The sequence below is a fragment of the Andrena cerasifolii genome, chromosome 9 (genome assembly GCF_050908995.1).
Source record: "Andrena cerasifolii isolate SP2316 chromosome 9, iyAndCera1_principal, whole genome shotgun sequence".
Classification (NCBI taxonomy): domain Eukaryota; kingdom Metazoa; phylum Arthropoda; class Insecta; order Hymenoptera; family Andrenidae; genus Andrena; species Andrena cerasifolii.
In genome coordinates this window covers 12,990,112-13,009,310 of record NC_135126.1, presented here as the reverse complement: position 1 = coordinate 13,009,310, position 19,199 = coordinate 12,990,112, and the positions used below count along the sequence as shown (strand labels likewise).

Genomic DNA, 19,199 nt, shown 5'->3' with positions numbered 1-19,199 from the left:
AGTTCCACGCAAAGCCCGAATTATTATTCTTGCATTACCTGGCCGCGCACGCTATGCTTCGCAAAGGACAGCGGGCGAGGTGTGGCCGCCGATAATTTTAACGAGAAGGAGACGAGGCGAAAGAAGTTCGAGAAGAAGTCCCATTCATCCGGCGGTCGCGGCGAAAACTGACAAAACAGTTGATACGGCAGATATAGCGGGGGCCACGGAATACGAATGGACGTCGGCGGATATACGAGGTGCTCGGGAATGGTAGCGAAGGGGGGAGTTCGAGGAAAAGTCTCGAGCCTAGGGTCGAGGAAAAAAGAGATATGGGAGGATTGTTAGAGGGGATGGGAAGGGGAAGAAAAAATATCCGCGAACGGGGAAGAAAGGGAGGAGGAATCTAGTGTAGAGACACGAGAGGGGGACGGAGAGGAGAGTAGGAAGAGAAAGAGAACGCTCGTGGAAAAATGTCATCGAGCGATCCTGATTTACAGCGTAGGGAAATCGGCGCGGCGAACTTCGTGTCCGCGGCGGAAACTCAGAAATTTTTACCCGTGGGAATCGGAACTTTCATTGGCGTTCGTGGTAGATCTCGCAGAAAAAAAGGAGTAGATGGGGCGAGCAGATGAGAACTGCGGTCAGTTCGCCAACGATTTCTGGAAAGGTAAAGCTATATATTCGACGCGAACCGGTATAATTATTCTCTCCTGTAGGATTAGAACGAGTGCCCTTTGTGAATAACTTCACCGATGCGTACAATCGCACGGTTAATGACCAATTAACAGAATATGCTCCTACCTGCAGAATTAGAAGGATCCACCATGTTACTGAATTTGGCAGGCAACATCAATCACTGATTACTTAGCATGTTGGTGTTCGTGCAGCCGGACAAATGATACTAACCCTTTTGTGATAGGTAATACGGTGCACGAGGTATTACGTGTTCGAGAGATTGAAAAATTATTACCTCTAGCCTTCCGTTATACATATATTTATTTCGCTAGCCGCTACGAGTCTGCGTTTCCCCTTCCAGCAAGCCACAGAAATACCTTTATTACCGCGCAAAATGTTTTCTATACAGGGCGAAAATGCGTTTGGAAATTCATTGCATTTCTAGGTATGTGGTACGCGAAATAAAAGTGCACCGACCGCGTTTATTGAATAACACGCTGGTTTCGACGCAAAAACTGGCCAGCATACATCAAATTATAGTGAGCGCGCGGTTAAAAAAATTGATACAGCCAATGATACCACTCGCTAAAATCGCCATTAAAACTCCTTCGAAAACGATTCGAGGACGTTGCCGGCGAGGCCGACAGGAGAGGAAATGCGATTCCTCCGGTCCGGGGGTAATTTTGCCTTTGGAATTCTCGAAGCTGACCTATAACAACCCTCATCCTGTCCTCGGCGAATAACTATGCAAATTTCTGTATGGGTTAAGCAGAGACTTCTGATGGCACCCTATACCGTGGTCGAGTTACGAGGGAACGTGCCCATAAAGCTTCACGCACGGGCCAAGATTGACCTCTCCGAACCATGACGCTCGTCGTGAACTCGTAACGAGATCATTCTTTCGCCAGAATACGATTCTGGGCTTTCTATGACCGTATCGGACATCATCCCGTAACGACGTACATTTTTCCTCGACGGGAGGACACAGTAAACGTGAATCATTTCACCCATTGCTTTATCCCCTGTTTCCTGGATGAATCCCATCCGGGAAAGAGGGACTGAAATCAGAGGAAGTGTACTACACTCCCCGGAGCATCCTACCTTTTACCACGTCGTGATCGATTTCGAAATATGTTTCGGAAACCGACCACTCGTATGACCAAAGTCAAGAAAGGCTTCCTACGGAATTGATCGTGTCCACCGAATAGATACAAACGACCAAGGCGAATCAATATCATCGCCATCCCAACCATACGATACACTGAACGCGATATACTCAACTCCGAAGACCTGAATCACCCCCCTGCTACAAAATAATACAATCAAATTAGGTCGTACCAATTCTCCTGACCGAGCGTCGAACCCGCGTGCAACTCATATCGGAAAATTACCTCGTTCAGTTCCACCAAAAAACTGCGAGAACCGTTTCCGCGTGAAATGCTACGATTAAGTCCTGGTTCACAATCTACATGGAACTTTACTACTCTTTGCCAACACCTCTCATGCCGCAGTGAAAATACTCTGGCGGAACGGGGAACAGGGACAGAACAACCCTTGCGATACGTACGACGCGTCGCGAGGCCGCATCGTCGTATCGTGGACCCTCGCCGGTGCGTGCGATCTCGAGTGTGATCCATGCATCAATTGCAATCGAGTTCCGCCATCCATCTCGGTGTGTCGCGCGTTACACGGCGCACGCCGCATATTTCCGTGCGCGCATTCAAGTGCTTATGCCGGCCAGAGCGTGTCGATAGGTCATTCGTTCTAATTTTGATTGCGCCGCCCGACCTAGATGCAGCGGACCGTAAATCCGCGCCGCGCCTCGTAAAAGTCGCGGCCGCCGATCGAAATTGTCGCGCGTACGTCCTAGGGCGTCCCTCCGCGGCACCGTTTAAACAATTTTATGGAATCAGAATTTACAGCCCGCCGTCGCGTCGTGTCTCGTTACCCGTTCGAACGGATCCCAACGAATTCAACTATCGCCCCGGCCTTGTTCGCTGCCGAAAATAATTTGCCTAACGTTCCGTAAACAAGTCCCTACCACGCAGCCATGAACCAGGGATCTCCGTCGAGGATGCTAACAATTACTTGCAACAGCGAGGGAGAGAGAGAGAGAGCTCGGCCAGCTCTCGCGAAGAAAAGAGTGAAGGACCTCTGGTCACGTTTCCACGTGTGCGACGCGAAGTGCACGCTCGAGTTGCGTCCTCGAGGCATGGTCCCTTGAACTGACCACTTTTAAGCGTGCCGAAAGTACTCGGAATAATGGCTTTCTGGATATTTACTCGTAACGATTAAATGTATTTTCCACGCTGCGTTGCACACTTGGAAACGAGACTTGGTGCTGAAAAAAGGTGGTGAAATTGTACAGGACTCACCGTGTGCGGGGACCAATGGTGCGGCCAGGTCTTGGTCTCGTGACTAGTCCCGATGGTCGGTTGACTTGCTAAAAAGACGACGCGTCTATCGGTGCTTCCGGTTCCGGTGCCGCTGGTGGTGAGAAGAGCGGCCCTGGCCCTGGCCCTCGACCCGCCGACACTCAAGGTGGGCGACGTGTCCATGGTGCTCTGAAAGCGAAACGAATCGGGAAATGATCGTCGGTTCGCGAGATTTCATTCGCAACCCTCCCCCCCCCCCCAGGCACAAAAGAAAAAAAGGCGCGGAACTCTTTTGAAAAAAAAGAGACTTCATATGCGCGCGTCCAGGGAAACGTGAAACTCCATTTCAGCGAGTTTCAATTACGCGCAGGATGTTTGACTGTGAGGTGAATTCAAACAAATTCAGCTAGTTTAACGAAGCCTGTTACGGGATATGATGAATACCTCCGAAGGAATCCCAAGCCAAGTGTGCGTCTTTCAACCGTGACCCCGCTTTACGAGTTACTCTTATTAATTCGGGCTCCATGCACGCGCAATTTCGAGTGGTATTAGTGAGTTTTAGCGCGATTTCTCACATACCTCCACGAAGGGAAGCTCCAGCACGTCATTAAGGCAGCCATGTATTTTTTAAACGCAAAGCCTTCCGACGACGAATATTTAAGTGGCGCATTTTGATAATTTCCCGTAATGCCGTCCTGTGTCTCTATAACGGAATTAATTGCATCGCGGGCGTGCCAGGAATATATATTGGTTTTACTACCAAAGTTGTTATCGCGCGCTCGCGAAAATACCGTTAACAACGATATTACAACACTTCACCGCAGCGCGTTAATACACCGCCGTTTTCTCTCACTCTCTCTCTCTCTCTCTCTCTCTCTATCTCTCCTCTCTTTCTCTCTCCGCCTCAGTTTCTCTCTGCTCCCCTTGGTCAACCAAGAAACAAACGAGATAGGGGGGTAGAAAATAGCGAAGACGAGCGAAATTTGCCCGGAACGCGGTTAGAGCGCGCGAAATCTGGAAAGCGTCTCTCGCGACGGATTCGACATAGGGACGTATGAGCACGGTGATCCGAGAACACCGCCGCCGCCGTAAAGAAATCCGACGAGCGTAATCGAGCTCGTTAGCTCGGGGATGAAAGCTCGTCGAGCCGTGGGAACGGGTGCGAGAGAGGCGATAGAACAAGCGTTTCCGGGACAAGGGTGAACGGAGAAGGAGGACGAAGAAGTGGCGAGGAGCGTAGAGTACGTCTCTCAGTGGGATTTACGGGTCGTCGACGGGCATTAAGGAGAATGATGCGCGACCACGACCCGACCAGACACGCGACGCGAGAAAGTGTAAAAAGGAGGGCGAAGGCAGGGACGGGGCCAGATGAAGGAAGAAGGACGAGCGGGTGGAACGAAAAGGAATGAACGGTGGGAATAAAATGGAGCCCGGTGCTAGGCTAAGGCTGGCTAGATGCGGTGCTGGCGCCAAACTGACACGTACCCCTTAATTAAATCTCGTGGTGAATCCTCTCGGCGCGGCAACAACGTCACGGTCGATCTGTAATTTGCAGTCGGGACACACCGGCGGATGCTCGGATAACGCCGATAACAGCTACCTCCAAGTCGGCGTACCGTATTCAGATACGTCCACCGTTATCCCTTATCCCTTATCCCCGGCTCGCGGTGCACTTCAACCGGGTAATCCTTGAAGTCGCGTGCACCTAATCATTATGGCCGGCAGGGGAGGGGAAGAGGGGCGCTGTGGGTGGCGCTAGGTGTTCCTTAAATCGTTCCAGCACGACGTCGACTCCTCCTTCGCGCAATTACGAGTCATTACGAGAGGGATTCCACAGTGTGGCACGTAGAGCGGACAGGACTTTCGTTACGGGCGCCACATGCCGCCGCGTTCGACGGCTACTCGCAAGCCGTCGAGGTACTGGCCTGGCCTGGCGTTCACTCCCGCGGCTGGACGATACTCGCGCGATAATAACGATGATGGGGATGATAATGACCACGGCCAGCGATCTTATCGGGCTCCAGATAACCGTGTAATCGATTTAGGTTGCCGTATCGCGGCGCCCCGAGCTCCCAGTTTGCATTCCAACTGTTCCTCGCTTCGGATCTCGTATCTTTCGGTCTGTCGGAAACTTCAGTACGGTCCGACCAAGTTCCGCTGCCGCGAGAAGTCCAAGTTTACTGGCAGAGAATCACGAGTACCACTGTTCCTCCGCTAATGGGGAAATTACTGCCGCGGCAGGCTCGGTTTAATCTGTCAGAAAATTTATTCTGCCGACCGGCTGCGCGAGCCCGTACTGGCTACCGATTTTAATTACACCAACGCGTTACCGTCAATCCCCCCAGAGAATTTACTTCCCTCCCCGTTTCCTCTGCGCCTCTCTATTCGATTCCGCTTTTTTTTCCGCCCTCCTCCCCTCCCTCTTCTCACGGCAGAACGGCCGTTTGATATTTTATTCGCGTCGTTACCGCAGGGTCGTTGGAAGGCTGCATTCCGGTTAATTGCTATTCGTTCTCAACGGCGGTACGTCATCGACCGTCGAGTCAAGAGCTCTTTTTCAGGTGGCTCTTGTAAGTTAATGCCAAAATAGCTCTCTCGTGTCGTTCCTCGCTCATTGTCTCGCGAGCAAATTGCCTGTGCACGGTTCGCGATGATCCTGCGAGCTGTTCTACTTGGTCGACGCGACTCAGAGATCGAAAGGATCGCTGCCGCACGATCAACCCCGTCACGGGTGCAAGTTGGCAAGCGACGCGTACGAAATCGCGCACGACACTGAACCGCCAGGACGTCTAGCAGCCGAGGTGAGCCTCTCGCGGATTCGCGGGCTCACGTGCGAAATTCTTGCGCATGCACCGACGCCTTCTCCCTCCCAATTTCCCCACTTTCCTTTCCGTTCCAACTATCTCTCGTCCTTCCCTCAGCCTCTTCTTTCGTTTCCCTCTAAACAGCCCCTGTCTACATCCCCCTCTCGCCTCCTCGTCGTCCCTTATCCTCGTCTATCGCTGTTCTTTTCTACGCTACTGTGCCGTCCCTCTCTCCCCGAACTTCTTTTCTTCCTCTACGAATAAGCTCCTTTAGACGACATAATGCGAGCAACGAACATCTACACAGCGTTCCACATTAGAGCATACTCGTTTCGCGCAGGGATACACTGTTGATTGGTAGTAAACCGGCAGGGAAAGTGCTACGACCAATCGCGAAAGTGCCACGACCACGCAGATCGGTCGCAAATCGGTAGGGGCGTTGGTACACTCTTATATGGAACGCAGCATAGCGTTAGTCCAGCTTGCCACTGAAATTAAACGCGCATCTTGATAAGAAACTTCGAATAGATCGACGAAGAGAGGTAGTTCCACTTACAAGTAGCGTGAGGGAATATCGAAGAGGACTCCTTGGGAGATGAAGCGTAACACGATACCTGACGATTAATATTTCATCCCTCAGCTCCTTACAACTGCTTCAAACCCTAAACCAGACTTCCGGAGTGTATCGAGTTGCAATCTACAAATCACTCCATCACAGACGCAAGATCGTTTCCCCTCCACCCTGTGAGTCTCTAACCACCGTGCGTGTATCTCTGCGAATCCAGAGGGACCGTTAAATAATAACCGTTAACGCCGCGCTGATAAACAAGATTGTCACCTGAACAAGAAAATTGCGCGGGCGATATTGCGACAGCCTCCCTCGCCGCCGGCGTGTGCGTGCGTTGCGACTTTTTTTCCCCCGTTCGCCACCCTCCATAAACTTTCTGTTTTCACCGCTCGCGCGTCCTTCGCTGCGGACCGTGCCCGCACCTTTCTCTCGCATTATCATCCACGTTTTACTTGCCCATCCTCGTGGCTCCGTCGGCGCGCGACAAGTGTCATATTTGCGGAGGATCGTATCTCCGGGGTCACTTAATAAATTCCACGGGCGTCGCGATAGGGTCATTCCACGCGAAGTCGAACTTTTCGGAGTAATATTTCGGATTTTGGTGCAACTTGGATATGTTGTAGTCTTTAAGGGTATATAAACATATCTCGAAGGATTTTTCGAAATGACAAAAATTGTGGATGTTACAGCTCTTTGAAATATAGTGTTTACTATTTTTCCAAAAATTATAACTGTTGAACTAATAAACTGATAAAAATGACCTTTTGGGTGCTTACAGTGCAGATATAAAAGTACCTAATAAAAATTATTTCACTTAATAAAAACGAATCCAAACGTTCAATTACATTCAATTAATTTTCATTTGGCCAATTTTAAAACGTCCACGTTTTTCAAAACATGACCATAAAGAGGAAAAACAGGGCTTTATCCTCCTATTTTTTCCAAATTTTTAAAAAGGTGCCTTCAACTATAAAATTGCATTTGTTTAGAACAATTACTAAATAAATGGTCAAATATTCGTTTTTATTAAGTGAAATAATTTTTATTAGGTACTCTTATATCTGCACTGTAAGCACCCAAAACGTCATTTTTATCAGTTTATTAGTTCAACAGTTATAATTCTTGGAAAAATAGTAAACACTATATTTCAAAGAGCTGTAACATCCACAATTTTTGACATTTCGAAAAATCCTTCGAGATATGTTCATATACCCCTAAATACTACAACATATCCAAGTTGCATCAAAATCCGAAATGTTACTCCGAAAAGTGTCCGACTACGCGTGGAATGACTCGATATCGTTACCCCCGTCTCAGATTCTATTAACCGAAACAGGCTCTGATCCGGCCGTTCCCCGGGATATTCTTTCAAATGGGACATCCCAGCGCTAGGTACATTTCATTTATTCAGTGCGCAAGGAGGGAAAGGAGACGCGCTGCACGCGCTCGCCACGTCATTATTCCGTCTCGTTGTTATTCCGCCTCGACTGGCATGTTTGTTCCGCATCGATCCCCCTCTGTTTGCTCGTAGGACCACGCGATTCTTCGGCATCGCGGGACCCGTGATCCTCTTTTCGAAATCCGCTCCTCCCCCACCCTCTCCCGTACGTTAGTCAAATCACGGCACACGTACCTGTTGAAGACTGAGTGCACGGTTTTGCGTCGGTTCGATCGACTACCGTGAAGCGTGCACACTCATTCCACGGTGGATCGATTAAGTCACGGGCCGAGTGATGCTGGAGTAATCGGGATCGAGGGAACAAGGGAGAAGAAGAGCAAGCCGATTGCAACGAAACGATCCTCGTCGGAGGGGCTGAGACAATGCAGCTTCGAAAATGGGAATCGCAAAATGTGCGATCGACCCTCCTCCCCCTTTGCAACCCGGCCGCCTCTCTTTCCAGGCTATTCTCGTCCCGTGTATTCATCTTCTTACTTCCATTCCACGTTCGTGTTTTCCCCCAAAGTCCACGAGGCTTTTACAGCCGTGCAGTCAGAAAGACAGCGGAACGACGGGACAAGAGGGAGGGTGGGCGGTAGGGAGATCCTTCGGCAGGATTGATTGACTGTTCTCCGCGAATTCGGTGGCGTCTCGATCCGTCGGTACGAAAGTAGACCCGAAGCGAAATCGACGGATCTCGAGCGACGCGCTGCCAGCCAGGGGAAGACGGAAGTACTCCGGACACGAATGCCTCTAGGCTGCCAACGATCTCGATTTTGCATTTGGGGGACAATCGCGATAGCCCTCTCGCGGCTGATTGCCAGCGCCAGATAAAGTTTGATAGTCACTTTTACGCTGAGCGTTTCCGATCCCGTGAATCCTACAACCGCGAGAAGTCGGACTTCGCTGGATGGAATTCAGCAGGATCCACGACGTTCCCTACACGAGATTTCCAGAAGAATCGGATCCCGGATACTTTCCACCTTCGCCCTTCCTTCTATCCCCCATTCTCCGTGAACCAGCAAGATATACGCGAGATACGTTACACCCGATCCCGGCAAATTGAGTCGGAGATCTCAGGACGTAGAACTAATTCCTCGTTCTCGCGAGCGTGCACCGCGAACCGAAACACTCCCAGTCATCGGGTGCATGCCTAGAGAATCATTTGTGGCAAACAATCCCCAGGAAGAAAATAAATCCGCGTCCAGGGCAAACATCGCAAATCTGTTTTTCACCGTCGAGTAACGAAGCACGCGGATTAATACGCCACATTGCTGCAGGAACGGCTCGCGGGAATCAGGGGCAGCTACGTTGGATTTTCCAGTAGTTACCCGTAACGTTTCGAAGGGTGAGAGAGGGGGTCTATTAACGAGGAAAAAATGGTGTTCGCGAAGGAAACTCGAGGGGACCACGGCCGCGGACGAGGGTGTCCCGGTGTCTCGTAAAACGCGATTTTATTCGAGGTTGAACAAATTGAAACATAAGCCGCTCGTAAGTCTGTCCCCATCCGCGAAACAGGGGAGGTTTCTTCTCCCCGGTCCCTTCGCCCTGCCGTTCGCGTCGCTATACGCGCCTATTCGTCTTTCCTCCGCGAATTCCCCAGGATCTTTTATTACGGGCCGCGAACACGGCAAGGACAAGGTTGTGGCATTTACGCCGACGGGTTAGCCTGGCTGGAGATACCGATTCCATCAAGGCTGAATTTATTCCCGGCCAACCAGCTATCCTGCCTGCGTAAAAATTCATCCTCCCCCGGCCTCGGGGTCCGCGATACCGCTGAAAATTGTATCCTACCCGCGGTTTACTGTCTGACGGTTTCCAGAGAGTGGCAGCGGTCGCTTCGAACAGTTTTTATCGCCCGGAATTAAAACGCAACGCGAGACGCGCGTCGGCTGAATAGAACTCGCCCACTCAGAGGGGGCGGGGGAAAAAAGAAAACGATAGGGATGAAGGTGGTGGAGATAGGGGGGGACGGGAATTGCAGAAAATTCCCGGGGCCGGCGGAAAATAGAAAATTTTCAGATGAAAAACTGCGGAAGCAGCTGCCGCCCGGAGGAAGAAACTTCAAAACACAGAATTAGAGGAGTCGGCGGGCGATGGCGGCGCTGGCGGGGCACAATTAAGAGGAGGCGCCTAGCGTCCTTGTGAATTAAAAGCGTCAGCTCGCTAAAAGATCAAGAATTCCCTTGTGTTTCGCCGTGGCTCTCGTTATTTTTATCCGCGCGGCGTTCCCCTCTTTGCCTTCATTTTCGTTCGACCTTCGCGAGAGCGCGGCTCCTTCGAGTAAGGCCATAACCTGCGCCACACCTCCGTAATCGGAGGGCGAGGGATGAAAGCCGGCAGAAATTCCTTGGCTGGAGCGAGAGAGGCCGGGGGAGCGCGAGCGGAGCGACGAAGGGCGGAAACGGTGACTGGAGAAAAGGGGTAAGAAGAGCATTCTCATTCCGATTCTCCTTTTCCCTCCTCGTTCTCGGATTGAAGAGGGCCTTTATGATGGGATACCGCTTTATGGCGCACAGCTTCGCTGCTATTATGCGTGCATCGGCCCGACGAAGAGGGAAAAGAGATGCCAGTGGTACGAGAGGCCTGTATGGTTTTCGGTGCTCGAGGGGTAAGCGAGCAAAGGGGCGGAGGAGGGTAAAGCTAGCTATAGCTCCGAGTCGGAAGATGACTGTGAAGGGCCGCGCTTTGGACCTCGACCATTGTCAGGATAATGAAGCCAAGGCGAGATTTCTCCCCTTTCAGCGGCGCGGCGGCCAAACGATATCTCGAATCACTGATTGCCGAATCCTTTTGGATCTCGAGAGGCTATGCGCTCCCGGGGCTCAATCGCGCTGGCAGGCCAGCACGATGAAAACGCATCGCGGTTATTAACGGCAATGAATTCGTCCTCGTCGTAATTAATATTCCACGGAAATAGCGTATGATAACGGCAATCGAATGTTAATTGAACAACGTAATCGGAGATATAAGAAACATGTACACGGAGGGCATTGCCGGCCGCAAATGCGCATTCGTTGACCTGTTGATCATTATAAAATTGGAAAATACCAGAACGGTCATTACAAGCCCGCAACGATGAATTTGTATATACGCGGCGAGCTTCGCGACCGACACATTTGATGCTGATTGATTACGTAGATTTTAATTAGTGCACGCTCATGGATGGCGAGTACATAGATGAATTAAAAGTCCATCGGCAACATTCCACGCGAACACTACACAAATACATCTAAATACAACCCAACTATAGACCGCCACTCCCAGTCTCCCTCTATCTGCCGAAACCGACACGATAGACCGTTCCCCAACTAAACACCTGCAATATCCACTTTTTGGTGTAACGGTACACCGCGTGGAACGTGATAATTAATTATTTGTGTAACGTGACCCGCCAAAATTAAAAGGCACCGATAATCATTTCGCTTCGAAATGCTCAAATATTCATGACATATCACTGTTAGCGCCGAATAGTGGGACGTTTAAAATGCACACAAATGGTATCCGCGAACCGTGGAAATGATACTATACGAATCCAAACCATTTTCATTATTATTGCCTGTAATTGGGAATCACTCTGGATAAGGGGTAAGTTGTTGCCAAATTGTTAAATTGTTGGTAAGCCACGCAGACCGTAGAGGGTGCTGGTCGACGAAGGAAAAGAAGATCGACCGAAACATCGGCAGACTTATTACGCGTGTTGCGAGGCGGAGTTTCACCTATCGCCGGCCGTACACTCTCGCATATTTTAAGCTGGCCATTTTTCAGCATTTACGCTATACGTCTCCGTCGAATTTGCATGAACCGACGATTCTCCGGCCTTGTTCCGGGAAACTTTCGGTGTTTCTGTGCGGGGAACCGCCCGAAAGTCTCTCCTGCAAACCTCTATCTCGCTCTGCGACTCGTGACGTGATTGACCGTCTTTTCGGCCGGATCATAATCTCTAATACCACTTCCTTCGCGCGGCTGTCTGAGCGCACTGACTTTTTCCACTGCCTCGCGTCCTCGCGTGTACAACGAAAGCCATTTCTACGACCGCAGAGGACACACCTACTACGAATTAACACCATAAATAACTTCTTTAGCCTCCATTCCTTCTCCTCTCTCGGAACAGTATTTTTAGGATAATATGTCCTATTTAATGGAGTACAGAGAACAACTGCAGCTACCTCCTTAAACACGATCTAATTCGAATGTGGAAATATTCTGTTCAGGCGAGAAATTAAAGGCGTCCTTGAAGTCTGAAAAGCCACAAGATCAAGTTCGATAGTGGATTTACAAATTCCGCCGGGTGATACGCTGAAAAATGACCGATGATGTGTTGAGAGACACTGGCCTAATCCTAATACAGACCGTCTTATTTATGCAGCATCGCCGTTTCGCACCGCAACGCTGAAGACCTTAACGGCTTTCAATTTCCGTTGGCCATCAATATTATTTAGTTTAGTTGGGACCACCTTCTCGCGTTCTACCCACCCCTTCGGCATGCTTCTCACGCCTCCGCCAAGGAAATTACTTGTCCTCTCCTGCCCTCTCTCCGATCCACCCTTTACCATCCCCCGCGCTCCAACTTTGCCCCCCGAAGCTGCGAAGATACTTCCTTTAAGGGCGTTTGTCTCCGATCCTCGCGTCGCGTCTCGCATCAGCCAGCAATACATAATCGAAGACTACCAACGGACTAGCTATCTCAACACTTTGCACGAAACAACCGTTCCCGCGTAACTGGCCCTTCGCATACTAAAATCATCGTTTTTCTTCCCCGAATCAGTTCTGCGGCTCTGGCATTCACAGTTACGTACTTCCGTTAGCGATAAGACGTGTTACGTATCTCGTTCGTATTCCGTTTACCCGGGGAAACAGAGCTTCCTACCAAGAAGGAAATAGTGTAAGGTAATCTCGCGTGGACTATGGAACAACGGGAAGGGGTGAAAGGCTATTGGGGATAACCGTGGAGGCTCCCATAGTTTCACAATTTCGGTTATTAATCTCCAGTCCCCGACGTTCTTGAACGAACTGGGCCTGGTCTCTAAAACTCAAATACCGCCGTCCCCTCTTCAAACAGCACGCACGAGAAGCTTCCTCGCGAACCTGCAGGCTCGCACTTTCCACCACGGGGGACGAAATGAAATTACGAAGCAATTCGACCGGCCAATGTCCACTCCGAAAACCGACCGTTTCGCGAGTTCCGTGTTGGAGAACGATCGTTTCCGCACCGTTCGCCAATCCCGACGGTTTCCTCGGTCCGCTCACCTTTTACTCGCGCGTTTACGTTTTACGTCACGCACACCCTCTATTTGCTCTACGATTTACCTACGTTCTCGATTTTGCGTCCGTTGATTCCGCACGCGAGACTCGACGCCGTCGAATCGTGGAGTCGCGACACGCGCCCGATCGAAAACCGGACACGGCTGCTCGTTGTCGTCGACCCGGTCGTCGGTGTGACTCGCCCCACGCGCAGTGGGGAGGGTCGCTCGTACGCGCGTCCCTCGTACCCCCTTCGAACTGGGTGAAATTTAATAAAAACGCCCTCGAAACAACCGTTTCCCTTTATGTTTGATCTGGCTGGATTAGCGACCACGGAGAGAACAGGTGCACCCTCGGCGATGAGCCAACCGGGAGCCTCCCCCCGGTAGGACGGGGATTTTTCTACAATCTGCCGCCGCCTGGACCGCGCATAGAGACGGCCGTGCCCGTTCCTGAGATACTTCCTCAGACCGATACTGGAAAGACAATGGCGTACTTTGTGGCGCCGTGATTAAAACAAGAGGCCGAGCCGAACGGGAGAGCGAGAGGCCGTGAGAGCTGCGTCTCGCTTCCCTTAGCCAGGCCTTTCGCCGGGATAATGGCAGAGAAAGACGAGAAGAGGCGCGCAGGAGAGGCGAGGGAGCGAGCGCGTAACGGTGGTTACGAGAGAGACCTGAAATTGGGGGATGAAGGAGAAGAGAGAAACGGGAAAGGGTGAAGCACAGAGAGACAGAGTTTGGAGTTCTTTTCATTACCAGCGAGCTCACCTCAACAACAATGCGGACCTCCGTCTCGTACACCGCTATTTTAGCCTTCCTCTGTGTCTGATACGTACACGCGTATCCCTGCCAACGTAGACACGTCCGCGAAAGCAGAATATCTCCCCCTTCGCCCGCCACCGCCCTTGACAATCCGAAAAGTTTCCCACTGACGCGAAAAGCGCAACCGATCGGAACTTAAGAAATCTCGGCCGTTCCTCGGGACCGTTTCGAGGTCAATAGTAACGAGTTGACCGGCAATTATTACTTCGTGCCCCGTCGGAAAGTATTTTCTGGGCAATTTTAGCATCAGATTTCCACGACGGGAATTTCACGAGCGAAATGTTGCGGTGAGAGAAGAAGGGGGTATAGAGACGTTGATCAACCCTGAGCTAATTGGTTACAACGGGGTTGGATGAACGAAGAACGGGTTCGTTAAGCGATTAACCCCCGCAATCCCCGTCCACTCTGACACCACCTCACCCCTTTATTATATCGTCATGTCTGTAGATGGGGGTGCGAGATACCGCGTGATCGAATCGTTCATCAGTTCGGACACGATAACACACCGAACGGGGCTGAATAATGATCAGCTGGTGATTATGCGCTATCTGTTAACTTGCCTCGTGTTAAAATCATTGAAAGGGGCGACCACTGACGGGCGTCGTTTATGATATCTGCTAATAAACAAGGCATCATGAGCTCCGCCTCGCTGGGAAGCTTGAATTACACGTTACACGGGCGAATATAAACTTGAGGCTATAATCCATTATGAGGTCACCCTCTCGGCAAACTTTCTTCCCAAGAACCCGTAGAATTGAATGCCAACGATCCGGATCGCATGAATCTCGAGATGGGCTATTTCCCGATTTTGTGTCATAACTCGTGAACTCTATAATAATTTGTTCACCAAATGATAGATCTAATTGAATCAAGTAACTTTTGTCTTGAAACTTTTTCTCTATCTCTTAGAGTTCGCGAATTATAACAGAAAATCGGAAAATAGCCGATTTTTCAGGGGTTAATTTCAGGATAAATTTATAATCAGGAGGAAATCGCCTACATATTCACAAAGTTTCAGAATTTTTGGAATTTTCGGGTTCGGGATCTTCCCTTGTTAGTCATGACTTCTTTATGTACGTACCATTTTTTATACAGATTAATTATATTTTGCATCATAAAACATAACCTATATCCCTTCTTGTTGTTCAAGGATACTGTAGTTGAAATTTCGTAATGATTTGTTCAGTACTTTTTGAGATTTTTGTGAGCATACAAACAAATGTTATGGCTTTATTATAATAGTATGATACGATATATGTATGTGTATAGATACCAAATTTCATGAACAAAGAGCTAAAAGGTGCACAAGTAAAATTTTCCCGCATCAATTATTAGGATGATAAACTAACACCCTAACTATAACTTAGAATGATCCACTAACACGATACCGCCTTAAGGCGGCTACCGGCCAAGCCTCACTTCACAGGTGTAAATTATTTTTTGCTTTCAAATCTTTACTCCATTCGATAGATCACTACACAAACTACTTACCAATAATTTTTTTTTAGCTGCACGCTGTCGGGAAGTATTTTATTAGATTTTTTTACTTTCACAAATAATTTTCGCAGCATGCTTAGCTCAAAAATGCACTTCAAACTAGATTTCTGTCAAATCGAAGGCTGATTAAAGCTGGCAACTGAGAATTCTGAAAAAAAATTATAGGCGCCCAACTCCAGGATTAAACAGGTGCCCGTCTTAAGGCAAGCGTATGCACTACAGGGTTAAACTTTAAACTCACTGTTAAAGATTAACGCAAAAAATAGATCAACTTTCAGTTTCGTGATTGGCCGATCGAATATTATGGGAATAAAAGGAGTATGTATCGCTTTTCGTAGGGAATATCAGAGGTGGTTGGCTGCTAGTCCCTATTCGTTCCCTCCATTGGGGGGAGTGCAAGTTGTCCCGCGAAAGTGGCGAAGAGAGGTTTAGGTCCGACTTACACGATATCTACTCCGCACACTCACCGGGCACTCTATTCCGCGACGCGATACTGCCCTGGCGGTTCAGTAGTCTGTATTAAAATTGCCACAACGGCGAACTGGATCTCGCGACGTGTCGACGAAACTGCCCCGCAAAAAGGGTACTAACACGATTATGATTAGACGTTACCGCGCATTGCGAACGTTCGTGTAAGAAGCTTGCAAGAAGAAGAAGCTAAAATCCTACAAAGATATCGATTATTTCTCTCCCAGAAAGAGATTATTATTATTATAACACGCAAGCACGTCTTTACAAGGTTTATCCCGAAGTAGATACCATCTTCGGGGGATAGAGAAAATGATGGAAAATATGCACGCTATCAATATCAAACCGTCGCGACATGTCTGTGCATTAAAACCGGAATTTCAGTAGAATATTTCCACGTATCATCTTCCGCGTAGAGGTATTTCCATTTAATGGTAACAAATGTACCGTGAACGGAGTATACGCGGCAGTTACACGCGTCAAATTAGCTGTGCCGCCTCATCCATTAACCGACCACGGTATTATATCGTTCATCGGCTCGGATTTATCGCAAATCCATCGTGAATTACGCGTTTCCATCGGTTTTTCAATGTCCATGGAGTCGCCGCATCCGCCCCCCTGGACCCCGAAAGCTACGTCAACTTCCAAATTTCCGGACGACGCTCTGTATAGTGCCGAGTATTTGTGATCTACGAGGAATTGGACCTTTCTGCCCCAGGGTCTGTGTTCAGAACGGGACAGCTATTTCCGATGTTGATAAACGCCCAAGGCAGACGCACTCTAACTACCCCATTGAGCGTGACGAAGGGTTTCAACGAAATATCCTGCCTAACGTCCAAAGACATAAGAGGAGCGACTCCGGCTGAATTTCAGGCTCCCCTAGAAAGCTGTTGCACGCGCGAGGTTCACTTTCGCCGCAACATGATAAAGGAAGTGCCAAGAAATAAGCCTCCAGCACACTTACTTCGAAGTCTATCGTGTACACTTTCACAATTTAATACGAGGTGACTAAACAGACTGCGTTCATAAACGTCGCATGCACGTTGCACAAGCTCGGAGAATACGTGACAAAAAGTTTCCATCAAGTCCCCCGCGCCCTCCATTATTTACGTTACGCCGCGAACGCTTGAGAAGGTGCGAAAGGCCCTTCGAGAGCGAGCAGAGCAGGCCGAAGTTTAGAAAATCGCGGACGTTTTGCAGCAGGGATGACGAAAGAAAACGGAATCGATGTTTCATTTCGTGCCGGCGAAATGAAAACCGAGAGTCGCCCGTGTTACGGCGGGGTCGGTATTAATTCCTCGCGCCCTCGCCTTTCAGAAACGCGTCGCGACTGTTCCGGTCACGTCGCGGAAAAAAACACGGACCCATTGTCGAGGAATTCCATCCGTGTCGCCGTAATATTTGGCCCGTGATCGGCCGCCCCCGCCTCCTCGCGGCGCCGGGAATCGATTCGCGCGAGAAACCGGCATGCATCTTGCACCTTCGACGCAGTGACAATCAATTTCGAGCGCACGCGAGCCATCGGCGGGGGTGGTCGTAGACGGCGCAGAGGCTCTCATTTCTCCCCGTGGAAGACGGCAACGGGCAGAGGCGGCCGCGTCCCGGAAATTGAAAGTCAGCGACGTGACATCCGGCGAAGCCTCCGCCCGGCTTCCACCCCTCCCAGAAATTTCACATTAACGAGTGGAGCAAAAAGTCTCGCGGCCACCCCGCGGCCTCTCTCCATAGACACCGACGCTTTTTCTTCTCCCCCTTCGCTTTCCTGCTTTTCTTACCGCCCTTTCGCTCCCCTCGAGCGTGCACTCCCTATCGGGGAGGAACTCGACTTACACGAGCCACCACACGGGGGAAGAGGGAGCGAAGCCGGCGACGGGACGAGTTTTCCATTAAATTCCCCCTTGTCGATTCGTGCTATCTCGCGGCAACGATCCGACCGTTATAATCGATTCAGCCTGATTTCGGTTAACTGCCGTCATCCAAAGTTTACCAGTGCGTCCCCCGCGAACCAACCATCCAGTATTTGCGTCAGACATCAACTCGGCCCCCGCTACCCTCCTCTCTAGGAGCAGCGTAAACCGCCACAGGGAGAGACGTTTCGTTGGGAGCGCATCCCGCTGAAAATTCGGGGCGGAACGCCGCGCGCCTCCATCCCCAAATGAGATTTCATGGCCTGTCCGTTACCCTCGCAATCGGCGATCTGGCGCAAGCAAATATGACGGACGCGCTGCCCCGGTGTTTCTGGCCTCTAGACAGTTCGCTTCTCTGTCGGGAACATAAGCGGCCGTGTAAAGAGATTTCCTTGGTCCCCGTTTAAAAGGAGCCCGGGCCAGCAGTCGTGCACCTGGCGAACTGGATAGAAAAAAGTGCGAACGAAAGCAGCGCGGAAATCTCGTGGAAAATTGACGCTCGGAAGAGAACCGGCTCTATTGGCGTGAAAATTTTCTTCATCTTTGCTGGTCTAAGGCGAATCACTTATCCGAGGTAACGCGGCGTTACATGCAGACGGAGTAGAGAGAGGACCGACGATCCTGTTCGAGCTTCTTGATATTCTTTACGCATTTCCAAACCTAACGCGACTTTCTGACGAACACAATACTTTCGCGTGAGGCGCTTGGCATAACGGGTGTCCCGTAGCCGGCGACTTAGCTACGTCCAAAACGGAACCAGACGGCAGCGTGTGGAAACGCTGGGGACGTGTGTTAGAGGCTGATTGCGTCCGGCCGAGATGATTGCTTTTCCCGTGACTGTGGCAGCCTGCGCGCACACAGAGAGGGCAAGAACGTTGACGCGCACGAGACCGTGCCACGTTTGCGCACGTGTACGTTTATCCACGAACGATTACTGCGCCCATACAGAGCACCGATGCCTCAATATTCCGACAGTTTATTCGCCGGGACTGGCGGATGCCTCCTGCCCGCGGCGAAATCACTCGGAGTTTAGCTAACGCCGTCATTGCACACGCGCTTACCGAATGACAAGACCTACCCACTCATCTTTTATGTCTACAATCGGTCGACCGGGTTGAAAAAGAAACCAGCCATTGATGTCACTCGGATGATGCTTCCAAGAGCATCGTTGTTTCGAAGAAATCAGAACTACCAAGGGTCATTCCACGCGAAGTCGGACACTTTTCGGAGTAATATTTCGGATTTTGGTGCAACTTGGATATGTTGTAGTCAAGTGAAATAATTCTTATTAGGTACTCTTATATCTGCGCTGTAAGCACCCAAAAGGTCATTTTTATCAGTTTATTAGTTCAACAGCTATAATTCTTGGAAAAATAGTAAACACTATATTTCAAAGAGCTGTAACATCCACAATTTTTGA

At 50.0% G+C, this 19,199-nt stretch overlaps 1 protein-coding gene across 3 annotated transcripts in view; it reads right to left on the bottom strand.

Annotated features, from left to right (window-relative positions):
* Window positions 1-19,199, bottom strand: part of Scgdelta (sarcoglycan delta) — a 215,685-nt gene that overhangs the window by 162,267 nt on the left and 34,219 nt on the right. For 2 of the 3 annotated variants that reach the window (XM_076819864.1, XM_076819866.1), the window contains exon 2: window positions 3,033-3,221. In XM_076819864.1, coding sequence (XP_076675979.1) covers window positions 3,033-3,221 — 189 coding nt within the window. Of the gene's footprint in view, window positions 1-3,032; window positions 3,222-4,517; window positions 4,743-19,199 lie in introns of those variants that run through there. The other variant, XM_076819867.1, reaches the window with a different exon arrangement.